This window comes from Tachypleus tridentatus, chromosome 3 (genome assembly GCF_004210375.1).
Source record: "Tachypleus tridentatus isolate NWPU-2018 chromosome 3, ASM421037v1, whole genome shotgun sequence".
Taxonomy (NCBI): domain Eukaryota; kingdom Metazoa; phylum Arthropoda; class Merostomata; order Xiphosura; family Limulidae; genus Tachypleus; species Tachypleus tridentatus.
The window spans coordinates 96,716,349-96,744,240 of NC_134827.1; the positions used below are offsets into that span (position 1 = coordinate 96,716,349).

The 27,892-nt window shown below is 32.1% G+C and overlaps 1 protein-coding gene and 1 long non-coding RNA gene across 4 annotated transcripts in view; both read right to left on the reverse strand.

Moving 5' to 3' along the window:
* Positions 1-1,807: 1,807 nt before the first annotated feature.
* The window catches only part of LOC143247533 (protein meiotic P26-like), a 47,064-nt gene continuing 20,979 nt past the window's right edge, over positions 1,808-27,892 (reverse strand). For all 3 annotated transcript variants that reach the window (XM_076495806.1, XM_076495804.1, XM_076495805.1), the window contains exons 6-11: positions 23,196-23,405; positions 20,876-21,380; positions 11,246-11,533; positions 9,790-9,865; positions 9,357-9,552; positions 1,808-8,096 (exon numbers count right to left, since the gene is read on the reverse strand). In XM_076495806.1, coding sequence (XP_076351921.1) covers positions 7,482-8,096; positions 9,357-9,552; positions 9,790-9,865; positions 11,246-11,533; positions 20,876-21,380; positions 23,196-23,405 — 1,890 coding nt within the window. In that variant the 3' untranslated portion in view covers positions 1,808-7,481. The remainder of the gene's footprint in view (positions 8,097-9,356; positions 9,553-9,789; positions 9,866-11,245; positions 11,534-20,875; positions 21,381-23,195; positions 23,406-27,892) is intronic.
* On the reverse strand, positions 11,540-20,504 carry LOC143247534 (uncharacterized). Its single transcript, XR_013026607.1, has 3 exons — positions 20,242-20,504; positions 18,945-19,024; positions 11,540-15,833 (listed from the first exon to the last, which is right to left on the reverse strand). It is a non-coding gene; the product is annotated as an uncharacterized LOC143247534 (long non-coding RNA).

The window sequence follows — 27,892 nt, forward strand, 5'->3', positions numbered from 1 at the left end:
ATTATAACGACACTACGGCTGAAAGGGCAAGCATGTTTGGTGCGACGGGGATTCTAACCCGCAACCTTCTGATTACGAGTCGAACGCTTTAACCACCTGGCCATGCCGGGCCTTAAGTTTAACGGATAAACCTGAAATTCATTTTTTAGATAAACACAGCAAAAGATTTTTCTATTTAATTACAAGACATAAGTGCTTTTGCAGTTTCTGCATTTTCTTTATTGAAGTACGATTATTTTAACCTTTTCAGAAATCCTCTCTCTCTCCAAAAACTTCAATGTACATTTTATTTCTGATTAATGCAATTAGAAATTTTTTTTGCAATTTCGGCTCTTTACTGAAAACAGCAAATTAACTAGCTATCTTAGATGATATTGTATAATAAATTTAAAATATGTACTTGGTCTGTTTAAAACAGTCTACAGCAACTAACTGGTAGAATCATAAAAGCGAATTCTGGACAGAACAATTTCAATTTTAATGTTTATACCTTTAAATGCATTCAACGTTTGCATACCTGTTCGTTCAGAAACGTTTTAAACCAACTGTATAAGACAAACTACAGCGTGGCGCACATTTTAAGAGAAACGGGTGATAGAATGGGGGAGCGTCATTATGACATATCCTAGAGTAAAACACTTTGTTCCAGTTCATTCATCCTATCCAGCTCTAGGATCGATACCAACTAGTAGCTAGGGTTTAACCTGCGATGAACTGACAACCGATTCTGAGAGATGTATTGCCATCGTCATTCGTTTGTACTAATTAAATTAGACCTTCAGTAGGCTCGGCATGGCCAGGTGATTAAGGCACTCGACTTGTACTGTGAGGGAATCCACATCTCACCAAACATGTTCGCCCTTTCAGCCATATAGACGTTATAATGTGGCGGACAATCCCATTATTCGTTTGTAAAAGACTTACACTAGCGCAGGTAGCCCTGGTGTAGTTTGTGCGAAATTATGAAACCAATATTTTAAGTATCCGATCCCATGTATCATCTCGGCATTTTTTATAATTTGACATAAAAAGCAGAGTTGGCTTCAAATAACAGCTATTTTATTTCCATGCAAGTACAACTAATCTTTAGCAGAGACAGCTGATATCCGAGTATTAAACACATAGTAGAAGTAACAACGTTTCCACCTGCTAAAGTCGTTGTTGTTCGTTTTTTGAATTTCGCACAGTTACTCGAGTGCTATCTGTGCTAGCCGTCCCTAATTTAGTAGTGTAAGACGAGAGGGAAGGCAGCTAGTCATCATCACCCACCGCCAACTCTTGTGCTACTCTTACCAACGAATAGTGGGATTGACTGTCACATATGTCCCCATGGCTGAAAGGGCATGTTTGGCGCGACGGGGATGCGAACCCGCGACCCTCAGATTGCGAGTCGCTCGCCTTAATACGCTTGGCCATGCCGAGCCCCTGCTGAAGTCATAATCAGGTCAAGAATGAATTTAAAAAAAAGTTACTCGTCTAAAATGGACGACAATAATGAGAGGTATGAAACTGCAGGGGCGCTGTATACATTTACTTTTATTATCATATCGGTAATCAACAGTAACATTCCACGCGAACACATTTAATATAAGTACAGGTTTACGTTGTTGTATTAGAAGTTTAATATTTCCTGGTTAATATATTAGTGCTTTTTTCGTGTATATTGTGTTTGAGATCCGTAATTTTTATTCATTGAACCTAGTTTCCATTTTTCGGCTTTCATAGTAAAGGCATATAATGGTTAAAATCAAATGTTGTATATGCACATACAATTAAACTGAAAAATCTGCGATATAACTCAGCAAAATGAACAATGAATACAACTGCCTTTATTGGAATAAACAGCAAACGTCATTACAAATCATAGCCAGGTAATGTCTTCCAAAAATAGTACAAGTAAATGCAATATAACTCATTCAAATCCCTGCTGCCAAACTGCCATCATTTCTATGTTAATGATTACATAAACACTGACATATTTCTAACATCTGGGCACTTCATAACACAGAACCAAATCTACCTATTAGAAATCAATATTTTATCCTTGTTAACAACTAATATCCAGTTTGATCTATTTTCAGTGAAACAAGTACAGTAAAAAATTTGCCAATAGTATTAAACATTCCTCTACAAACAGCAACCGAACATCTAGCCAACATTACACTGTTGTCTTAAATACCAGACTTCAAGATGTTCACTTTTCCATCATTCATTAGATCTTGACATAATACGTTACCACTGGCATTATCTTCAATCTAATTGACCTAATTTCTGGAGGCAGAAAAGCTGCAGGGGGTCAGTTTTGTACCAGCATCTATTTTTTAGTAAAATTATTGAGGCATTTGTAGGCACCAAAATTGAAAACAGTATTAATATTCCTATTACAATATTGGGTCAGCAATATCTCCTATCATTTTAACAGATGTAGTTTTCTAGTACATGTTCCATTTTTGTAAAACAGCACCAAAATACCCTGGTGCCTATGTAAAGGATACTCTCAAAAGTGTAAACCACAAGAAAAGTTGACTTATACATTTGACCCTGTGACCACTGCCAGTTGGCTTCGTGATCTAAATGTTATTTAATACATATATATATATATATAATCTGAATATTAGAACAAACAATAATAAAATACTATAGACATATTGCTATGAACTGTTCCAAAGGGGGGGGGGGTGAAAGAAAACTCAATAAAATCTTTATAGAGCACATTTTAACATCAGTCAACTGTCAGGATATCATGGGAAAAAAATATTGCATAGCTGAAAAACAAAATATACACTTAAATACCATTAATATTTGAAACAGATACCGATAATACCTTTCAGTAGCATATTTCTAGAGTTAACAAACAAACAAACGTGCTCCTGTAAAAAAAATATGGAATATCAGCTAACTTTTTTCCTCACTTAATATATCAAAATCCCGACTAGTTTTTCTTTTGTAAAACCTCAAAAAAGGAACACTAAATCAGAAAAAAAAACCCAAAAGTCTACACAGAAACTACATTAAATTGTATCCAAAAGATCAAGTTTTTTTGTTCTATATATCAAATGAACCAATAAACTAAACTTTGTAAATTAATTTCAAAGTTGTAAAAGTTAAAAGCTGTATAAAATGAGTACAAGCAGGAATTACAGTGTGCTTCAATTCAGAAAGTAATTTTTAATAATGTACAACTACAACTCTACAGTCTATTAAAAAAAACCACCAAAACTTGTCAATATACAGTTAATCTCTAAAAAATGGGAAGACAGGAATTAGATATTAAAGTATCAAACCAGTCTAGTGTAAGTAAAAAAAAAAAAAAGTGTTAGAGTGAGATTGTTAACATTGCTCTAAATATATAAAAGTTTTCCTTCAAACATATTTAATAAACAAATTGTTGAATAAAAGTTGTGTGTGGTTCTGGCATGTTCAAGATAAGAAAGCACGGGATGTATGTACATACATGTAAACCACATGATCCAAAAAGTTTAATACTGAATTTAGTTCCACTTTCATCAGCACAGTGCTGGTCAGAATTAAAACATGCACATCTTTAAATAATTTGTGCTATGAAGTTTGAGTTTTGACAATATAATGAAATAATGAGATTTACTGAAAAAAAGACCAAAACTGGGAAACAAATTATGGTGTTTACAAATAAACCATGAAGTAGTTCACAACTCTACCCTTGTGAGAAAGGAAATTATTACTTTTCTAATCTTTAATTCTAAAATAACATGAAACGCAAACAAGTTGTGTTGAAGTTTTATCTTACAAACAGGAGAAAATGCAGAAGTGGAAGACAGCACTGGTGTGAAATTATATTGTCGGTAATTTGTTTTATTAAAGCAATAAATGATATTTAAACTCATGGACTGTCTTGCTATACTGATTTTAAGCATTCAAAATTTTGCATACTATTAAAATGTTATATTTAAAATAAATAAGTATCAAATCAAGACAGTATTGTATTGGATAACTGTTAATTTAAAATTAAGTTTTATTTTAATTCTGTAATACTGAGGCTTCATTTCCATAAAGTTCAATAAAAGTGAAATGATACACTCATTAAACCATTGCTAAAACTTATGTAATAACACTGTAACAAAATAAGTAGTTAAACGGGGGTAGAAAAAATATTCTAAATCCCAATGTAAAACTGGGAACACAGTTTATAAGAAAATACAACTAGTTAGCATGTTAAGTCTTAACTTTAACAGTAAAATAAAATTACAAAAATTATCAGAATGTCACTTGTATTCTTTAAGTGTTGAATTATTTTTTGTTTGCACCAGAAGATGATTTACAAAATTATATAGCCTAACACATAATTAACACAATGGTTGTAAAAGGCACCTGAAGACACAGGTGCGATACTGTTGACAGTATTTTATCAATTGTTTTAAATGGCATTTCTTCTTTACTCCCTTTCTGTATTGAGTTATAAAAATGAACAAGCTGTACTTTATAAAAATTACAATAAAATCTTGAACATACCAATAACAAAAGAAGCTAGCGAGTTCATTATAATTCTAGCTGATCCAATATGTATGTACCACACAACTACGCATTAGTAATTCTCAGTTGAGAAAACTAAACTATACAATGATAATAATAATGAAATACAAATATTGCTGTTTTAGAAAGTGTGTTTTGACTAAGCCATTCTATTGTATCTCATGTGTTTTAAACAATTAAAACTTTACTGGTTATTACTACTTAAACCATTCCTAAAAAAAATCATGGCACAAGAGATGCAAAATGTTTTGAACAAGACTAAAGCCCTAATATTTAGTATTAATGGTGTGAAAATATTTGAAAAAATCTTAACAGAATTATCTGATGATCTCACTATATATATATATTAGATAGATAAATATACTTGTTAGCCAGTTTATGTATGTAGACACTAAACTGTATGTATGTCTAAACCCTTTGCTTGTACTTATTGTGCTTTTAAAACCAACATTAAAAAGAATTTCAAACTTTATTTAAAGCCATTAGATCCTGTGAATATTGAATGATATCATATTTTGTATATTAAAAAAAGGTAGAGCAAATTAAATTCTAATAAAAATCTTAAAGTAATATTGAAGAAGAACTGGAAGAAAAAGGTAAAAATTCTTGGCTACTTGAAGCAAGAAATCTCAAGGCATCACGTAAATATAATGTAAAAAAAGTTGATTAGATGTTAAGAAACTTAAGAATTACTATATATATATATATATATATATATATATATGTTTGTGAATTCTCCTTGAATCCAAACAGAAAAACAAATAGTAACAATATACATGCATAATAATAAACATTCAATTTTTTTTTTCTTTCTTTCACTGACCCAACCATACTTTGGAAGTTTCCAACATATTAAATGAAGAGAGTTATAAAATACTATATACTTTGTAAAGTTGACCGTTAGCTAGCTCCTGGTATCTTATTACTTGTAAAATAAGCTTTAATTAACAGTGTCTGACTAGATTTGTATGACAACATGATTCAAGCAGGGCAGGAAACCATGGTATGTAATGGAATGTCGGGTAAAGCACAGATTAATTTCAGTTATAGGAGTAGAAACTTAATATTAAACTAACTACCTAATCTCTATATAATTAAACATAACAAGTGTGGACATTGTAAGGCCACAATGGTTTTTTTTTTTTCTCTATAATTTGTATTAATCCCTGCAATAAAAGGTATATTTTCTCTCTCTCGTTACATTTCTTCATTGCTACTTATGTAGTACAAATGACTTTTTGCACTTTCTGCATTGAAAATTACCTACTTGTAAAAGAAACGTATATATACGTGGAGTCTGACTGATTCTTTCAATCAGACTAAACAATAAAAAAAAAAAGGTGATTGCTGAAAAAAAAAAGAGACAAAAATATCATTAAATATAATTGTATATGAAAAATTTATTAAAATAATAAAGAATAATACCAAATAAACACCTAGCACATTAAACAGTGGTGAGAAACAAATGGATTTCAAAATCATAACCAGAAGACCTTGGGAAAAAAATTGTACGAAACGTAAATTGTTACGTAAAAGTGTAGTATATAATATGACAATACAGTATCTCCAATTTGCTCTCACCAACTCTCAAAAAACCATGTAAATGTGCGTCAGTAAATTCTGTGTACATTCGTCTTACTGAAGCCTTGATGACCAACTTAGGTAACAGTTTACAGGTTAGTTATACCATACTATAATATGTATCCATTCTAATTTATATTTTACATGTTTTTGGTACTATCTTTACAGACACCTATGTAACAACTTGTCAGTATTATCTGAACCATGCTTGGCACCTGGTATATCTCTTTGAATAATAAACTGAATTCCAAACAGTTACACTAAAATGAAGATGTCTGCAAATTTTTTCAATCTGACATGAAACTGTCAAGTTTGTAATAACATAATCAGTCATTTGTTTGGGAAGCCATGGGCAAATCTATGTATGTTTGCACACTAGGTGCCTGATAGTAGTGGTGAAATACAAGTCTTCTTACAAAGCATAAAACCATACGTCAAAAATATTTCAACTTGAGAATAACACATATCTAAAGATGTGAATTAAGCAAACATAGTTAAGACACTTACAACAGTGCAGTAGAAACAGGAAAGTAACAAACCTTCAAATGCCGATATTTCAAAATTTTGTATAAAAAAAAAGAAAGAAAAAGCAGCTCAAAATGGAGCACCAATCAGTATGTTTAATAAATTTACACAAACAAAGTATTTGATCAATTACTTTAAGTACCTTACAACCTCTCACCTGTTCAACAAATGCCTGCTGCCATTATGACTTAAGTAGCTTTTATCCTTTTGATACCACACCTGGTCAGTAGATCTGTTACAGCTCCCACATAAAAGTATATATTATTGTTTAGTTTTTCCATGCTAATAAAGTGAGGAAGTGTAGAATTTCCAAAACTTTAATATTATTTGTACTGAAGCCCCCAATACATAAGCTCTTCATAAAGAACAGCTGAAGTTAACACAGCTGGTGACAGGGCAAGAGATCAAATCAACAAAAATATATGTGTATAGATATATATATGTGTGTGTGTATATATATATATATATATATGTGTATGTATAGTCGTGAGCAAGGTAACAAATTTACTAGTGTTAATATCACAGGCTCCCTACTGAACGGAATGACCTCCATCTCGTTCGTCGTAATTTTTTTTATAACATCAAAAAATTCTTTGGCTACCAGATGAAAAGGTGTTCATCTTGCTTTATAGTTTTTAAAACAATTTCCAGAGCCCCCTCCCCAAACTACGGACTACTGAGATAATACATTGTTATATATATATAAAATATGTGTTATACACCTTACAGATTGAAGGCAAGGAACAGAAATCTTCTGGTATTGAATGATTAGATAAGTTATAATTATTATGATGTTACACAACTACAGCTGACATCTTTGACAAAACGTGGAACATTCATGTAAACTCCACAACATAAAAAGCTGTTCACATGACATACAATGTGTTTAGAATCAAGACGTGATGGTTGTTTTTAGCCAAGGTAACAACATAACCTTCTGATGTTATCTTCAGGCCACAACATCGACTGACCTTAACGTATGGACATTCAAACTCGGACAAAAGAGAACCTTCACGAGAAAAGACAACAACATGAAATCGATTCCCATGGCTGTCTCCCACCAACACATCCCCAGCATCACTTATATCAATTCCATTGGGGAAGTTAGTAATATTTTCACAGCCTATACGTCTCAGATAGTGCCCATCTTCGGTAAAAACAATAACACAATGCCCCTTGAAATCACAAATGTAGAATTCTTTTCTAATGATGGCTATATCTGAAGGCTCTCTCATGTACTCACTGCAATCAAACCAGTGAAGCAAGTCACCATTCTCTGCAATGACAAAGACAGTAGGCGAGACACTGTCCACAGCAACAATGTGTTCGTCACTGGTAATGGCTAATCCTGCAACAATGTCGATATATCTGATGGCTATCTTTTTAATGAAATGTCCATTCTTGGTGAACAGTTGCATGCGGGATCTCTCATTGCCTCGATCACATATGACAAACTTGCCAGACTGTCGGATGACTGCAACCTAAAAAAATTAAATCAGAACTGTTTTTAATGTTGTCCGAGCATAAATTCACATTTTTTTCTTTTGTCAACAAAAGATTAACCAATTCTTTCAATATTCAGCTGTAGTTTTATATCAGTATTCATTTTCCTTGTACAGGTTATAAAGATAAGTCACCTTCATTCAAAATTGAAAATCATTTAAAATAGATAGGTTGAAGTCTGTTATCTTATTAAAATGGCCAATATATCACATTCTGTAAAATGTCTTAGCAGTAGATTAGATCACATTTCACTTATACTGATCAGAGTAAAAAAATTTATTCTGAACATAATTACTTTTAATAATTCACCAGTAATGCCAACGATACAAATTACAAACCCTAGTCTAGTACATTATGAATGGTTTTACCTTTGCTACATGACCGTAGTCTTTATCGTGTGTAGGAAAGGCACTGCCATCCCCACTGAAGTGTTTTCATGGAAGAATTAGCTAGTATCCCAAATGTACAAAACATTTTGTCCTACCATGATGCTATGACCCATCTCTGTCATCCTTCCCTTATTTATTGAAGCCAACAGTTTAATGAAAATTTAATTACAAAATGAGTTAGCACTGTTTTCTACTGACAAGCCATTGAGTCAGAACATTTGTTTCTTACAATTAAACCTTTTTGTAGAATATTAAGTTTCTATTTTATTATTTTCGTTTTTACTAGCATGTTATTCTCATTATGGCTGAGTTCAACATAGATTTCAGATTAATTATACAAACATTATTGACCCACACCAATGAAAATGTCACTGACAGAACAGTGGTGATGTGTAACATATGTAACAAGTATTACAGTGAAAGTTTCCCACTTCATGTCACTGACAGAACAGTGGTGATGTGTAACATATGTAACAAGTATTACAGTGAAAGTTTCCCACTTCACACTACCCATCAGGATGAATACATTCTTCACACACACAAAAAAACTGCCCTGAGTTTGTAGGCACACTGATCCGTATCATCACATGAAATTTTTCAAATAATATTTAAAACAATAACACAACAAAGAAAAGAAGTAACTTGTGACAAGTCTGCAATTCGTCAAATCCAGAAATGTTACATAAATTTTGCGACCATGCTCTTTCAACGTCATCAGGTTCTTGCAGGGTCTATTTACTGTAATCTACTATCATGTTTGGGGTGCTGTTAGACTATAAATCTCCCTTATTATGTTGTTTTTTTATATACAAATCTCCAAACTGTTGTCAGTAACACGGAAACTCGCACCTTTCGTGGATACCATAGCTGACCTTCCTCCTTTCCGGGAAAACCAAATTGATACTTGAATTCCCCCATTTTGTCAAAAACCTGAACTCTGTGATTATTGGTGTCAGCCACAATAATTTCCTCATCCAAACCCAAGCAAAAACCATGTGGTGAACTGAACTGTCCTCTTCCTGGCCCAAGTTGGCCAAACTTGCACCTTTAAATGAAAGAGAAAATATGATAGATTACATACACTGCTCTAAATGACAAATAGTGCTGTCTGAAATAAAATGTATGATACCATAAATTTCAAAATTTGATGTTAATGTTACATTTCATGATTTTATAAAGCCTTTTAATTCAATTGTAAAATACAAGAAAACTGAACAAAAGTATTCAAGCCAATTTCTCAACTTGTATACTTAGATAAAAGAAACAAATATGCCTGTTTCACCTGATCTGCATTGTGTTAAGTTTAGTGGTAGCACTTCGAGGTGGAGGATTGTAGCTTCCTGTCCCAGGTGGCATAACTAGGAAAAAGGTGTGCATTTTTACTTAAAATCAGAAACCTGGATGATACATACATATAAACAGAAATAATTAGATTTGGCCCAAAGCAAAAACTCTGGCAATTGAGCATACTTCCAGAAAACAATACTAACTATTTCTTGTTGGAAACACCTAAATATAAGCACAGAATGACATAAAAAGCACACGTTAATAATAATTTATATTTAAGGAGAAATGGTATCACCAAATTCTGATAGTTAAATACTGCCTTCAGAGATGCTGTTGCCTCATGTTCATTCTCATAATATGTTATACAATTAAAAAAAATTACCCAGAGGTTGTTTTTTTTAAATATCGGTAATGAATTTATTATTCTTATGATACTTACATTTATAAATATACATCAAATTTAATCCTGTCTATAAACCTTGCCTATATTTACACTAACCTGTTACATGGTGAGATTATACTAAATATGGTAACACTAAACTTACAAGTTGTTGCACCACAATATCAGTAGAACTGATCATCATCAGATAATAGTTTGTTATGACTGCTACAATGTGTGAAAACTAACAGATGCTACAACAATACTTCATATATTTTTCTACATGTTTGCTTGCTTAGTGTTGTTAACCTTATATCCAGAATAAAACCCCCATTTCAGAAGTTAACAAGTGGTTAATACTATTTGTTGTTAAACATACCTAGAACCATCAGGTTAGTATATGCATTTCACAGTTGTGATATTACTATCAATGATATATTCACTAAATTTGTTACATTTCAGCAACAAGAATCATTTCATCACAATATAACTTCTTACAAACCTGTATTAAAGCAGGATTAATAAGTAACATTTAGATTACTCTGTTACAAAACTAATATAATGAAGTGGCAACTAACACAGAGTAGAGAGTAGAAAGTTCACAAATAGCAAACCAGAACAGCAGTGGTTTAAAAACAGTGAACTAGAAAAAACAAACAAACAATGATATATTAACAAACAAATTATATTTAAATTTTGCACAGAGATAAATTAGGGCCATCTGCACTAACTGTCTCTAATTTAGCAATGTAAAGACTAGAGGGAAGGCAGCTAGTCATCTTCACCTATTTCTAACCCTTGGGTTACTCTTTCAACAACAAACAGTGGGATTAACCTTCTCATTATAATGCCACATGGCAGAAATGGTGAGCTTGTTTGGTGCAATGGGGATTTGAACCTGAGACCATTAGATTACTAGTCAGAAACCCTAACCATCTGGTCATATCTGGCCGTAAATATTTATGTAAAAATATGATAAATTCACATGCTAGAGTAAACTTTCTACAATTAAAAATTAACTTAAAGAAAGTTACATAAACTTCCAGAGTTCAATCATCAAGTTATTTCTTACCATTTCCTGGAATCACAGTATGTGGTACACCTCTGTGTAGATTTGCACTGATTACAGATCCATCACTCAGAGGTGACCCAAGAAGAGGGCTACCAGTTCTGGTTGATTGTGTGGGAATAGATGACGTTCCACCATTCAGAAGACCACCCAACGTTGAGTCTAAAGGTGATGGCTGTAAAGATCTTAGCCCTTGAGTGAGGGTTGGATGCTGGGATGTGGGAGTGTGTGGCAGACTAACAGAATCTGGACTCAAGCTAGAAACTATCTGTCCATTTAGGAGTACTTGCCCTGTGAAAGACACTCGAAAATGACTACATTATCATTTACAGTGTATTACTGAAAGCATAAATGTACTTCTATCAAAAAACAAATATATACATCAAAACTGGTAGAGAAACACAATTCCATCTTTTAAGTTGTTTCAAATATGCTACATTCATTTGACATTTAGGATCCTAACAATATAGCATGTCATTCTCAGACAACACTGAATAATAAAAATTGTTATAAAAAAATTGATATTTGTAAACAAACTTCAGGTATTTTTATGAAAAAAAAACTGTGCTCTATGAAAGTTTTTTGGTAACTTTTTGAACACAAAATATGAGAGACCTATGTTGTTTTGCATGTCTTAGATTGCCTCCACCATAAAGAAAGTAAATCTGTACCTTCTCTACAGTAGACTGCAAAATGGAATACTAATTTGATAGTAGTCATCTTTAAATAAATTGTGATTTCATAAGATAGGAAACAAATTACAGACACCTACTGTAGAGATTTTATATCTCAAAGCACAAAAACCCTAGCAAGCATTATGTGTACTTCACCTGAGAATGTATGTTGATAAATAACACTATGTAACAAAATTTTAACTTTTTCTTGTTCCTGGGAAGAAAGTGTTCTTTTCCAATTGCTTATGCCTAAAGTAAATGGAAAAGACTTATTTTTCTCTTCAAACTTTGCTTTTGTGACCTAGGAGCATATAACAAAAACATGATGGAAGCCTACATTTGGAGGCTGATACATGAAAGTGATTTACGTTACAGTCGCAAATCTCGAAAAACTACTCACTTCTAAACATTTTTGTACAACTTTAGTATAAATACATGCAAGTCTTGATTCATATGTTGTTTTATTCAGACCTTATGTAAATGAAAATGTGCAAATTTGTCCATTTTTACATAGAAAATAGGTTAATTTCTAAATTTCATTATCCAGGTCACAAAAGCAAAGTTTGAAGGGAATAATAGCCATTTTCTGTACTTTTACAACATAAGCAGTTAAGAAATAACACACCCTACCCAGGAACAAAATGTGTGTTACATAGTGTAATTTGTTTGAAGTGAACCTTGTAATATTATTTTTAACCAGTGGCATTCCATGTGACAAAGGAACTAAACAGCCAGATTAGAGACCTCAAATTTTAGACATATCATTCCCTAGTTTAAAATCACCAATAAAATTGAAGGCAATGGTTAACCAATCAGCTACTGTAAATTAAAAAAACACTCTACTTGCACAATTACAGTACTTGCCTCCACTACTGGGACCACTAGGCCAAACCTGGCTCTAATGATAGTTTGAGAGAACACTTTTGGACTACTGGTATGCGTGTATGCACGTACGTAAACACTAATTTCTCCTGTTTTGTATAGATAATAATGCTGTTCCTTGGATTCTTTGTTTAAATCAAGCACCTAGATGTAAAAGTTGATTGCTATCCGTAAGAAATACTATATACAAAACACATCTTTAAATTATGTGTAATGTATACAAAGCAGCAGTTTTATGGATAAGTTTCTTTCTCGTTCCAAGCATCACAACAGTAAAGCACTGTAATATAAACACCACATACATATTTGTATAAAGTGCTAAAATGAACACTAACAAAATACCTTTGATATTCTATAACTTATGAAAACTATTCCTGAACTTAAACCTTTCAACACAGTTTAAGCCTTGAAACACACAGCCATAAAATTCTGGCTGGATTGAACATACGAGATTCTGAACACTTTGCTATCTAACTAGACACAGTGTACATCTAAACAGCCAAATGAGGTTAACCTAAACGATACTATTAATATGCAATTGAGGAATCAAATCATATATCTAAACAATAAAACAAACCCAACAGAAATGCACCCTCGTCTAAGACTTCAAAACGTATTTAAATACACAACTAAGATCATTGTACGCATTTTGATTACCCGAGGATGCAAAGGGAAATAAAAAGGGTTTACCTTAAACTTTCACTGAAGGTCATGAATATAATGATTGTTTTCATAATTATTTAAATAAAACGCTTCTCTGCAGGTACTTAAGAGATGATGGTAATTCTGTGTGTGACACATGAAAAGTAACTTTATTCTCTAAGACTACTTGTAGCCTTAGGATCACATCAGATGAGTTCTTAATTAATTGTTAAAAAGGAAGTTTTTAATTTTTAATAATGTACAAGATAATTATTCAGTGATATAAAAAAAACAATACTGTCACCAACTGGAAACAGTATTATCTTAAGTACAATTTTAAAACACATTAATGACTGATCATAGATTAAAGTGTAAATATTTTATTTAATTTCAAACTTTTTTTTTATGTAGAGGAGCAAACAACGTTGCATGTGGTCAGCTATTGGTCAATATGAAACATGTTATTCCCACTTAATTTAACAATACATATACACATCATTGTTAACATTAGTCCAATCCAAACATACACGCTACATACTAGGTTTGAATAATGGGCTATAACAAATTCCACTAATCGAAATCTTTATATTAATAACAAACCTTTTACATAGAAGTTTGTAACAATTTCTTGAAAAGACAGATGTTAACGATTTAAGGGTCATATCAATTTTGTTTATAGTTTTTTAGTCCCTGAAAATTCAGTTGTTTATCAACAGAGTTAAACGTTATATATATATATATATATATAAATTGTGGTGAAAGAAATGTTTTATTATGGTGGTTAGAAAAGTAACATGAATCATAAAGGATGATATTCACCTGTTACACATTCCAAAACATTTTCCTTGTAAGTCAACATGTTTTTATTGATACATTTGTCTATGTTTGTAAAGTATAAGTGGTACTTATTTTCTTTATGAAACTAAAAGCAAAAACATTTTTTTTCACTCAGTGCTTACAAAACAACGGCACCCACAAACTTATGACTTAAATAGTTCATTTCTTTTGATTGTTAAAGGTAACTAAACAACCAATATGGAACACTGTCGTGTTTACTGGTGTTAAGTTTATTCAGTCATAATATGGGCAAGGAGTAACACATTATCAAACATACAGCAGTATCAGTTGCAAAAATATTCATGACAGAGGACAAAAATACAGGGAAATTATTCTCTGTTATGGTATGGAACAAACCTGCAAAGTTTCATAAAAGATACCATTGTGAATGTTTTGTTTTCATCAGCCAGCTCATTAAACAAACATTTAGTTAAGCAACCCTCTAACCAATGAATTTAACATCAAAGTTTATATTACAATTTAAAATTCTATATTATCTAAGTTCTAATGCCTTTATTCTAAAATAAACCTTAACTAAAAGTTCTTAAAGTTTAGTTTGACACACAACAAATTTTAAACATTAGAACTATGCATCTTGAATAAGACTTGAAAAAAACACAAAAAAAGAAAAATAAGTGGAATATTAAAATGTAAAGGCACACAAGTAAGAATACAACCAAAACAAGATGTTTAATGATAATTTTACAAAAACTAATATGTACATTTCTTTTATAAGCATTTCTTGGTATAATATGGAAATAATTTATTATACAAAATATTTGTAATCCTTAAAATCTTACCAATATTTAGTCAGACACATTAAGAATGTTTAGAGTTATCATAAATACTGTTACACCACGTATCATTCTAAATAGGAGCTATATTATTGAATTCTGCCCTGTCTCCATAGGGTTAAAATGAAACAGTGCACATATTTATCAGACAGTCCACTCAAGCATAATGTTTTTCTAGAATACATTACTACAGAGAACATTTTGTATTATTTGTATCAGAAGATTCATCCAGCAACAAAGTTTGGTTTACAATACCAGGCTAAACTCATACCTAGTCAAATATTGTTAAGTTAGATTAAACAAAAAATACCAAAAAAACAATCCAACAATAACACTGACACGTAATGTTTAACATTAACAAATGAAAGCTAAATTAAACTGCAAACTGTTAAAATGCATATTTTTGTAGTTAAAGTTGTGTCAACACGTAGAATGAGGTAGGTTACATTAATTAAGCTCTATTATTCAAAACTTTTAAAAAATAAACATTTTCCTCGTGATGCACTCAACCCATTTCTTGAGCAATATTTAATCACAGCTGAATAACTGTACACGTCTCTTTTCACACGATTGTACAGACAAAGCATCTCTCTGATTGTGTCATTAATTTATTTTTTTTTATGTATGGTAATCTAATGGAATTTCCCAGTTATTTTTCATGTTCTTTTCTATAATTTTTTCTTCTCAAGGACAGTTTTCAATATTTTATCCACTTTGTATTCTTTTCTTCTTTGGACAACGGCTCAAGTTTCTGTTCCTTTCCTGTGAAATTAAAATTTTTATTTTAATATGGTATTCACACTATTAATGGAAAAAAGTTATATAACATAAAAACTAGCCTACCATAAATTCTAAACCTTGATACCCATTCAAGTGATATTCACCAAGAAGAATTAAATACAAAAACAGATTCCTTCACAAATTAGTACAGAATACATGTACATATAATGGATGAGTCAGAAGTCTACAAATATATAAAATTATCCAGATATGGGGATGCACTGATAAATAACAGTAAGCAGTGTGAAATGAGACACTGTGACACAACTTAGTGACAATACCATTGTAGGCCATCAGGATCATATCATTCAATAATTTTACAGATATATGCCATTCACCCAGACTGTCAAAGGTACAGACAGTTAATGAAATTTTAAACCAAAAAACTTATTAATGCCGCTTCTCAAAAACAACAGTTATGTGCATATATCCCACTAGTGCTTATGGTTTTGTGCAACAGAAGGTTGAAAACCAATCATTACATCTTACACAGATCTAAGTTTGAGTGTAATGTACTAAATATGATAGAAATAGGTCACTGAAACACTGCGGGGTCAAATCAAGTTTAAAAATTGCAAAATAAAGATTCCTACCTCAGGTAGCACACAAATGTGGTTCTGCAGCTGAATTCATCTAATCAAACGGCTTTATATTCAGCAGAACAGTTTATCACGATTTACTGTACGGGGGGTAATTTCATCACAACATCAGTACTGTTGCCAGATTCTACACCAAATGGTTTCCACATAAATGTTATCCCTAATTCCTTAACATCAGATAAAGAATTGTATCAGTGACACATGTATGATAAGAGAACAGACCAAGAGCAGCAACCAGTATTAGCAGTGAAATTATCACTAATATTTGTTACACCTGGGAATCATTTTGAATACAGCTATTCCTTGTTTCCATTATTTAACAACACTTTTAGGATGTTCAACTCATCTGCACTAAATGCTTGTAACTATAAATTTAAAATGCTTCATGTGTTGTTCCTTTCATTTTTTTCAGTTGACAAATTTGGTGTTATGATACACATTAATTGAAATTTTGAAAGGTCATGGCCTTCAGTAGTTCTCTCATATGGTAGTATGGTAACAAAATGTTTTATAAACAGGTATTTTCCTGTCAATAAATTTATGAATTAATCAGTACAAGCATGTAGATACAGGTAACAAGTCAAATCGTTTGTTACATTTATGTGCTTAATATTAAAGTGAAAAATACTGTTAACAATAAGGTATGAAGCAGATAAAGCAATACATTATTTACGTCATTAATCTTTGGTTCTAATGTTTGCTTTGGTTGTCGATAACAATGTTTATTCACATCTATAAACTTAAATTCATATCTTTATAGTTGTTGGTGATAAACTGTTTGATAAATAAGCTTAAGATAAACTCTCTCTCTCTGTATGTGTGCATGCGTGCGTGTGGGGAAAGGGATACACATTTATAACTAAGTATTTTGCCATTTCTTTGTGCTACATGAATATTTTTTTCAGAATAGCTTCTCTAACTATCTGTGATACACTCACTTTAATTTCTAAGAATTACAGGTCCACTTCACACCCAAAATGTTAGATTTCTTTTCATACTTTTTTGAAATCACTAATCTGAAGGAAGGAATATTTTCAAAATTTTAACTTGTTATAATCAATGTTACATATTTAGACTGAAAATATAACAGTGCCTTTAATACATATAAGGTTAGAAGTAATGCAGTCTCTCTCAGTAGATTAGCAATGTGTCTATCACATTAGCATGTGTAATAAACACCTTTAAAATTTAAGAACCTTACACCTGTAGCAAATCACGTTTGTTTACACATTCTACACTTCACAAAGTTAAATTAAAATATTATTAACTATAGATGTAAAAAAAAAAAAAAAGTCATAAAATGTTACAAACAGATGTTAAAACAGATCGTTTCGCTCTATCAGGTAACTTATAATAAACTACATCAAGAAGCAAAGCAACTGGTTACATAACATTATGATATATAACCATGGTACACAGTATGGATTTCTAAATCCAACTGGATGTCACTTCTGCTTATACTGATCCAAAAATACATAGATGGTACAAAATTGTAGTTAAGAAATATTATTTAAAAACTGAACAGGTGTTTGATGAGGCACATATCTGATACTGATCCTTGAAGTAAAAACATTTAAAGTTAAAAATAATGAAAGTACACTGGATTCATCTGACCTAGGACTAAAAATTTGTGGAGAAAAACTGGTTAAACCACTTAAACATTAAGTACACAAGTTAACATGATATTTTGTTCACTGTAATTACTAAACTTAACTTATTAACAAGGTGCATGTGCATTCAACACTACATATCCAATAATATAAAACTGACCATTAAGTACAGTAAGGAAAAACTATTAATTTAATTTGCATGCCAAATTAATTTACTGGTTATTTCATTATCAGCATCACTAATGACAATGATAAAAAACAAAGGCCTTAACACATAACCCTGCAATATACCTCTTGTAACATTAATCTACTGGGACTTCAACCTCACTAACAACTTCAACCTCAAAGCCAACTAAATGTTTCACTAGATTATATTTAATCTTTTCTTCTAATGTCATCAAGTTAATAACTATTTTCACATACATAACTTGCAACCTGAAATTCTGTACAGCTTATTCTACCTATAAAACTTCAAACCCTTTGTAAATGACTTAGTAATACCCTACGTCTGCTCCCTGTCCATTACCTCTAGCATATCCTATAACTAAGATAAAGCTGTATTCCTAAAACCCATGGCTTCTTTAGTTTACTTTTATAATTAAACCCGAGGTATCCCACACTGAAAAGGTTCTTTTTACGAGTCCTTAACCTTCTTGTACGTAGTTGAAATAATCATCTAAGTAATTTAGTTTCAGATGTTCCATTAGAACTACCAAAATCATCAACATTTGTATCAGTGTATAGAAGGCTTAGTACCATTTATGTCATCATCTCTCTCTCCCTATTCATATATATAAGCAGAAAAAAGATTTTTGTTAATACAAGTATTTATACATACATATAACTAAAATATTTGATAGTACCATGCTTCATGTAAAACTTACCTTTTGGTGCTTTCCTACTTGTAGTTACTCAAATTCAAATGTTTTTACACTTAGTCTTGGAAGCCACTGAAGCCCAAATTCTATTTAAAAAAAAAAAAAAGCAAGCAAAATTACAAAACAAACAACTGGAAAATAAAACATGTTAGACTTGCATAAATTACAATTAAAACAGTCAACACATATTGAGTGTAAGCCTAAAATGCAAGATTTAGGTACTTTATATCAAACTTAACAATTACACTAAGAAATACATGCAAGATTTGGGCACTTTATATCAAACTTAACAATTACACTAAGAAATACATGCAAGATTTGGGCACTTTATATTAAGCTTAACAATTACATTAAGAAATACATGCAAGATTTGGGTACTTTATATTAAGCTTAACAATTACACTAAGAAATACATGCAAGATTTGGGTACTTTATATTAAGCTTAACAATTACACTAAGAAATACATGCAAGATTTGGGTACTTTATATTAAGCTTAACAATTACACTAAGAAATACATGCAAGATTTGGGTACTTTATATTAAGCTTAATAATTACATTAAGAAATACAGTTAGAATGAGCTTAATATTAATGTATGTTTAAATATTTATATTTCAGTTGGTTTTATCTAGACACTTTCAAGATTTTATTAATAAAGATTAAAATACTTCACTATGTTTATGCACATAGTTTTAAATTACCCATTATAATTACGTAAAAAGTAAGTTTAATTTATTCTGATTTGAATTAATAACTTTCAGGCCTAACAAAATGTGTCATTAAATACTAACTAGGCCTGTTACTTAAAAAAAAAAAGCTTTTAAGTTTTCTTACAATTAATTTTAAGTATTGCTACGGTACACAAAGTTTAACAGCATGCTTTAATATTTTGTAAATTAATTAAAAACTGTTGTTTATCTATGTACATACCATTTCACATTCCAGATCAAAAACGAAGATGCAACAACTGGTTTTATCTGATACCATGCACTGTTTGCCTCAGATTTTACTTCGAATGATCAACCTCTGAGCCTAGTGTTTCCTCTACACACACACACACACGTGAACACATACTGTAAAAACCTGCAATCAAAGCTTTGGTATACAGCATTAAAATTATCTCTAATGATAATTTCTGCATAACTTTCTTAGGGTGTTCTTGTCTGAAAATGAGTTTAGTTAGATGTGCAAAACTAATTAATGTTCTCAAAGATGCAACTTTTATAAGTATGCATGTCCATACACCTACACACTCTTCAAAAGCATGACAATGATTTTTTGTGGTTCAATAAACTTTTCTTACCCATCCCTGATAAGTAATTCTTGCTATTTTTTATTTGGTGTGTCAGTGGTTTCTTTTCTAACTGAAGAATAATCAGCATTGTTTTTCAGCAAGCGTAGATAATCAGTGATGACGAGAAAACCCACTTGTGAACCTGACGATGACCGAAGAAGGTCGAAACGTTGTTCGCTCCTCTACATAAAAATTTTATCAACCCAAACCAGCCATTTTTACATATACAAGTGTAGATAAATTATCATATTTATTAAAATTATACATATATATATATATATATATATATACACACACACACACACACACACAGATTATATCATAGCAAACAAAAAATACGAGACATGAATGAACAAAATTATTTTCCTGCTATCTGCACAAGTACTTCAAACAATGTATATTTTAATTTATTTATAGGAGAAAGAACATGAAAAATTTGTTGTTTTTTTGTAATGGCTCGCACATGTTTAGGAAACACGCATCAGGTTTCGAGCTTGTTTGTATAACTTGAAAATATGTTTTTGTGATGCACACTAAAACATTTATTAGTTAAAAATAGTGTATTATCTAGATGTAAACAATAGCTAATTTACTAAAAATTAACTCCTTAAAAATGAAAGACAGGAAAAAAAAAACGACTCACCAGAATCATTCATTGAGACAGAGCCAAGTTTAGCCAAAGCTGACAAGTTGTTCAGGGCATTTAGGTGAGCTGCTACTGTTGCATCACTACCAGGAGCAGAAATCTGAAGAAGATCATACAGGGTTGGTGGAGGTGTTGGGTTAGAAGATTCATGAGATGAGCTACGCTCCGCCATGCCAGCTAACTGAGCCAAGTTATACTGAGCAACAACATTACTGGCCAAGTCTACATCTAGAGATGAAGGCACTGAAGTTTTATCACCAAGAACATCAGGAGGTAAAACAAACCCCTCGTTATCAAGAGAAGAAGCTGAATGAATGGGAGAAGTCTGATTTGGAGGTGGAGTGTCTTCAGGTTTTGGCAGTATTGAAGACTTGCACAGAAATCCACAGATCTCTTGTATACTCTTCTCAAATTTAGACTCATCATATTTAAACTTGATTTCTATGTTGACGTCAGGCTTGGGTGTGTTGTTGATCAGATACATAAGCTGGGAACGGACAAACTGTAGGGATACATTTTAAATGTCAAAAATAAGCCACATAAAGGAAAGTGATAAAACAGGCTTGCAATGGTTTTATTGCCTGGAAAGTTTTACCTTTTCTACAATAACTGTTACACAATAAATACAAAATATGATGTACAGTTTGCTCCATCAGATTCCTCTCAAAAGATCATGTGAACTTTTGTGTCAGTGAATGATTTTCACTGAACTTATATCACATTTTGTTATGCTTAAAAATGCTGACAATCACTGGCTATAGATTTCTCTAGACCAATTATAACACGAGTCTTATCAGTTGTTCTAGAACCCATGAGAAACACACTGCTAGTATATAAACAGTTAACATTCCACTTGACATGTCATTTCTGGATACTATTTGTTTGTGTGTGTACTTTTCAATATTATTTATTCATCATTATGGCAACAAGAGGTTGTGTAAATGACCCAAACATATTCTGCTACATTTGTGTTAAGTCTTTCTTCCCGTTTTGCAAAATATCCTTACATCATAGAAATATATTTTCAAAATCTGTACAACTAAGTGATAGAAAATCAGCTGTTAAAACCAAAACTACTTTAAGTTTAAATTTTGAGGCATGTGTAATCATATACAAAATGTATATTAGTATAAATAAAGTAATGAAAGAAACTGATCTGTCTACTTTGTGTTTAATATATTGCTGGGGGATCTAATATATGCATTTAATTTTCTGATGTCCAAAGAGTCAAAATTATAAAAGATTATACAAAAAGTAAAACATATAAAAAAGGTAAAAATAAATTCAGTAAAATTCATAAAAGGAAATTAAGGTAAAACAAAGTTAAAAAATAAATAAATAAATAACATAAAACCAATGTTTACATCTAGTCTACAATGTCAATAAAAAAACTACAGTAAATCAAGTTGTAAAGGACTTTCTGTAGCATGACTGTAATAATCATAACTTGCCAGGAAGACTAACAGGTAAGTACAAAAACCACCATCAGTCACCTGAAGTTGGCCTTTCCATAAAACATAGAAAACATTGTTATTCTAACCTCATTCTAACAAAATTTTGTCATTGCAATTGACATACAAAAAAGTTACTAAAACCTGGAACATTAGTTCACCTTATTTAATGTGGTATTTTTTTGGCTTTAATACAAGTAATCCAAACAACATAAATAGAATAACTCACCTTATCTAGAACTGAAAACATACAAAATCGTGTTTTGCACTCCTGTTCAATGTTTTACGTGCAAAACTATCAAGTGTTTAACAAATATTGCAGAGATTACATCATGTTTTTTTATCACCTCTTAGTGACAACTTATGTAGTACTTTGAATACCTTAGGAATATTTTATGAATGGAAAACAACTAATGTCTTTTCTTTTCTTAGAAATTAAAACGTTTTTAAAAGAAAAAAATGCTGGCACTTTTATGTTAACAAAAAATATCTAAGACTTTCTTTAATTTTTAACTTTACAGATTCATTTCTCCTATTATTCTGACTTTTATAAAAAAATTAATCAGATATCAGTCTGCTTAGTTAACTTTTAACAAAATTAAGAAACACAAGAAGAAAATTACAAAGCAGGAAACATTCATGGAGTCATTGCAAAGTTACACAATACATTAACCATATTGTTTTTTTACATCTAACAGGTACATAAACAGTATACAAAACAATTTGAGCTAACTTGAAAAAAGGGTAAAATTCATTTTCATTTACGTGCATAACTTAAAAAAAAAAAAAGGTGCACTTGATCGAACCAAAGAAGAAAAGTCGCCTTTATATCTTAATGAATATTTAACTGAAAGTGTCATCCTTACCTGTTTCAGGGTGAGCACTTCAATGGCATTTCCATTTTGAAGGAGTTTTTTGGTGAATTTACAGGCATCTTGAAATTTGTCTGCTGTTCTTTCCACATTATGCAGCGTCTCCATGAGAAGCAGTTCTTTTTCAGAATGCACATTCTCCAATTCCTGAAGAAGATCCTCTTGTTGTTTATCTAACACTGCATGGTACCTTTTAAAGGTTTCCTGTTGTGCAAATAGTAAAATATTTGTTACCAAAAGCAATTCTTAGGAAAATATTGTTCACTTCAAAAATGCACACAACTTTTGAAGTTTACCAATTTGTATTATAAATACTTTGAGTAAATACATTTTTTCATTTAATGAAAAAAAAAAATAATGAGGATATATGATACTGTGAGAGACACGTAAAATGTTTCCCATTTTGAGAGGTTTCTTTCTCTTTATAAAAACACCTAATTTTTATTACAGAATAAACTGTTTTCAATGATGTTAGGATAAACAAGTTTTCTTACGTTTTAGTTGTAAGAGTTGAATTCGCTAGGTTGTTTCTGATCCTCATTGTGCATACGTTAGTCCTAGGTGCACAGGTGAGGGTAAAAGTGTGTATGCCAAAACTTTGTACATAGAAATTAACTTTTAACATGGTACAATTCATTTTATGTCAGAATTATTAATACGATATATTACTTGAAATATGCACTTAGGAGATCACAGATGTTACATAAATACAATCTGTAAAAGTTACAAACAATGGATAAAAGTAAGTTTATTCTTTACACACACACTTCAACCATACAGATTAGACCTGATAAACTGACTTAAAATAAGTTGTATTAACAGTTTGTCCAAAGAACTTTATGAGAAAAACATGGTATATACAGTTTTATGGACTGTGTGAATCAAAACACTATTAATGAATTTCTACGTTTCATTTCACCTGTCAAAGTCAGGCTAACCTTAGCATTTCACAGACATATCTTTAGCACAAGAACTTTAGTAACATATCTTTAGAACAGACTTGTATTGTTGACCAAAAGATTGACACATTCTGTAAATTTGAAATTAAAGTATGGATTGCTTCTCCAATATGGGGTTTGCCCAACTAACTGAACACATACATTCAGTTAAACAAATGTTCTAGAAAAATTGTGAGGAAAAGATATTCTGTAATAATAATAATAATAATAAGAGCAAATTCAGATTTGTATTAAATACCTTATGGTTGTTTTACACTCTGCTGTAGCTTAGATCAGTAAGTCGTACAGTAACCATTTATATTTCTTGGTAAAGAAATGTGACAGAAATAATAGTAGCACTCTTAACATTTCAAAATAATGTCCATAAGATTTAGTTTCTTGTTATATTAAGTACATTATATATGGAAATAACAGATGTTAAATTAATAAAATAATGGATATAAATTCATTTTCTTTTATGGGTTTGGCCGAACCTGTTGAGTTCATGACCCCAAACTGACCTTTATAATATTCATACTATAACTTCTATGTTTGGTTTATCTACACAAAATTTTTTCAAGCTTTCAGTAATCAACAAGTCATTCATAGACAAAAAAAAAAGTCCAAATTTTTAAACAAATATTTTCACAGAATATTTCTTCATAAATATATGGAGTCAAAGTGGTCAATGTTCAGAGTGGAAAGTGATTCGTGTTGAGATTAAAGAATACTTTTGCTCATTTAAAAAATCTCAAACACCATTTGCTAATCTGTAAAACATCCTATATAACTTCCAAATGATTTTTTGTCAGTAAAGCTGTTATTTTTCTATCCTATTTCTAAATGAGGTTGGTCAAGCAATGTGTTTTTTTGCATGCAGTGACTGTAAAATAATTACTAATTAGTGATTGTGACCAGCAGTGGACTTTTCTTGTGGATAGCCCTAATTTCACAGAAAGAAGTGATTACTGTTCCATAAGGAAAACAATAAAACCTCATAGGAAATGCAGAAGACTCAAAAACAATATACAGTACTGGAATTTTTGTTATAGTTCTCTTAGAAATTATCTCCATTCTTGAAAATAATTTGTGTTAAATTATACTTGTTAAAAAAACTACATAAAATTTCTTCTATGACAAGACATCAGGTAAGCCTAGTTGAGTTCAAAATACACTAAGCAAGGGCAAGGTATTCTGATGACTCAAATCCTTATATTTTGATTGATTGATTGGATTGATTTAGTTTTATGACACAAAATAGCTAGGCTATCTGCGCCAAATGTCCAGTAAAAAGGTAAAAATAATTTAAATATAGGAAAATACATAAAAGGGAATGAAGGTAAGACAAAACATCATTGAAAAACAGAAAAAGCATAAAGCCAATGTTGACACCTAGTCTACGATGTTAAGAGAGAAAGCAGAGTAAGAGAAGTTGTAAAGGACTTTCTCTAGCAAAATGTTAATGATCATAACCCACCAGGAAGACTAACAGGTAAGTACAAGAACCACCGTCAGTCACCTGAAGTTGGCCTTTCCAGTCTTGGTTCCGGGTTATGTTGTCATAACAGCCATTATCAAAATCGTAAAACAATTAGCCAAATGTCCTGTAAAAAGGTAAAAGTAAAGTAAATGTAGTAAAATTCGTAAAAAGAAACAAAGGTATAAACAAAATAGCAATTAAAACATGAAATAGCATAAAACCAATGTTGACATCCAGTCTACAATGTTGTAAAGGACTTCCTGTAGCAGAATGGTAATAATTCTAACCCACCAAGAAGACTAACAGGTAGTACAAGAACCACCGTCAGTCACCTGAAGTTGGTCTTTCCATTCCTGGTTCTGGGTTATGTGTCATTATGGCCCGTACTAAAAGGTAAAGTAATAAAAGTGTTAAATGACATGCAGCAAAAGTGTAATAACAACTCGCCAGGACGACTAACGAGTAGTTCAAACGGATAGTTCAAACAGCAGCGCTAGTCACCTGAAGTTGGCTTTTCCAGTCCTGGTGTCGAGTTATTTAATGTTCTGGCCATTTTACAATGTCAAACTGAACTAGAGAGATTGAGACTCTGAAAAGGGAACCACAATTAAAAAAGGTGTAATGAATAAATATCAAACACTTAAATGAGGTTAAAAAGATTAATAGCCATTATAAAACTAAAAACTTTATCAAGGTAGACAGAGTCACCATCACCAATAACACTGTCCAATGTTACAGACAAACCCTGGGACAGAACATATTTAAAATAATGTCATCCTTGAGAGTTGTAACGATGGCAGGAAAGTAAAATGTGGCTTATAATGATTTGATTGTTACACAGACTACACACTGATGCATCAGTTCCAGATAAAAGAAAACGATGAGTTAAAAACTGTGGCCAATGCGTAGTCTAGTTAGAACAACTTCCTCCTTCCAAACCTTACGGAAGCTGGATGGCCAAAGCCCAATATAGGGTTTTATTTGAAAAAGCTTGTTGTCACGTTGCTCACTCCAAGTGGACTGCCAGCTAGTATGGAGCCGAACCTTGAATACAGGACCATAGTCCATGTACGGAATAGGCACAGTGGTGATAGTGCCAGAGCAGATAGATTTAGTTGCCACATCTGCAAGCCCATTCCCGTGAATACCAACGTGGCCTGGTATCCAGAAAACTGGATAGAAGTAGATGTTAATGAGAAATGGGCCAGTCAGTTTTGAATATCACGAGAACAGGGTGTGAACCAACATGAAGTGATTCCAAGGCCAGCAGAGAACTAAGGAAGTCAGTATAAATAGTGCAGTCGGAGTACTGCTCAGCTTCAACATGATCCAGGGAAAGAGATATGGAATACAGTTCAGCATTGAACACAGAAGCTGTAGAGGGGATTCCGCGAGCAACCACTGAACCGCAACAAACCATGGCAGAGCCCACAGAGTCACCTGATTTTGAACCATCCGTATAAATTGGAATAGAAAGGTTGTTCGAAAGATGTTCAGTAAATAAAAGACTGTACTTCCAATCGGGAGTATCTGCCTTTTTCAGATGACTTAAAGGTCACATTTGGGGGCTGTAATGAGCCATGGGGGGATGGGCTGACTAGTGGATTCTCCAATGTTTTCCAAGGACATACCCAATTCATCCAATTGTGCCTGGATGCAAAGGCCAAAAGGAGCAATGGCAGATCGCCTGTTTTGAAAAAGTAAGGCCCACTGAGGAAGGAAAACACATCTCCAAGTGGGATGCTTTGGTAAGGAGCGAAGTTTCGAAGAATACAGTAAAGACAGTTGCAAACAGCAAAGGTGCAGAGAAGGTTCATGAGATTCCACATATAAGCTCTGAACTGGGGAGGTGTGGAAAGCCCCAGTGCAGAGTCAAAGTCCTTGATGATAAATAGGGTCCAGCATCTTTAAGGCCGAGGGTCTGGCAGAGCCATAGACCATTGATCCATAATCGAGTTTTGAACGAATAAGAGCATGATATATCTTTAACACAGAACATCAATCTGCTCCCCAACTGGCAGTAGAGAGGACACGGAGGATGTTCAGTGCTCTTGTGCATTTGACCCGTAGCTGCTTTAAGTGTGGTATAAAGGTCAGCTCACAGTTAAAGATAAGCCCCAAGAACTTGGTCTCAGGGACCACTGGCAACAAAACTTCATCAATACGAAGTTCAGGATCAGGGTGGATACCCCGTTGGCAGCAAAAGTGCAGGCAAACGGTTTTAGAGAGAGGAATATTAAAGCCGTTCACTGTAGTCCACTTCAGTACACGAT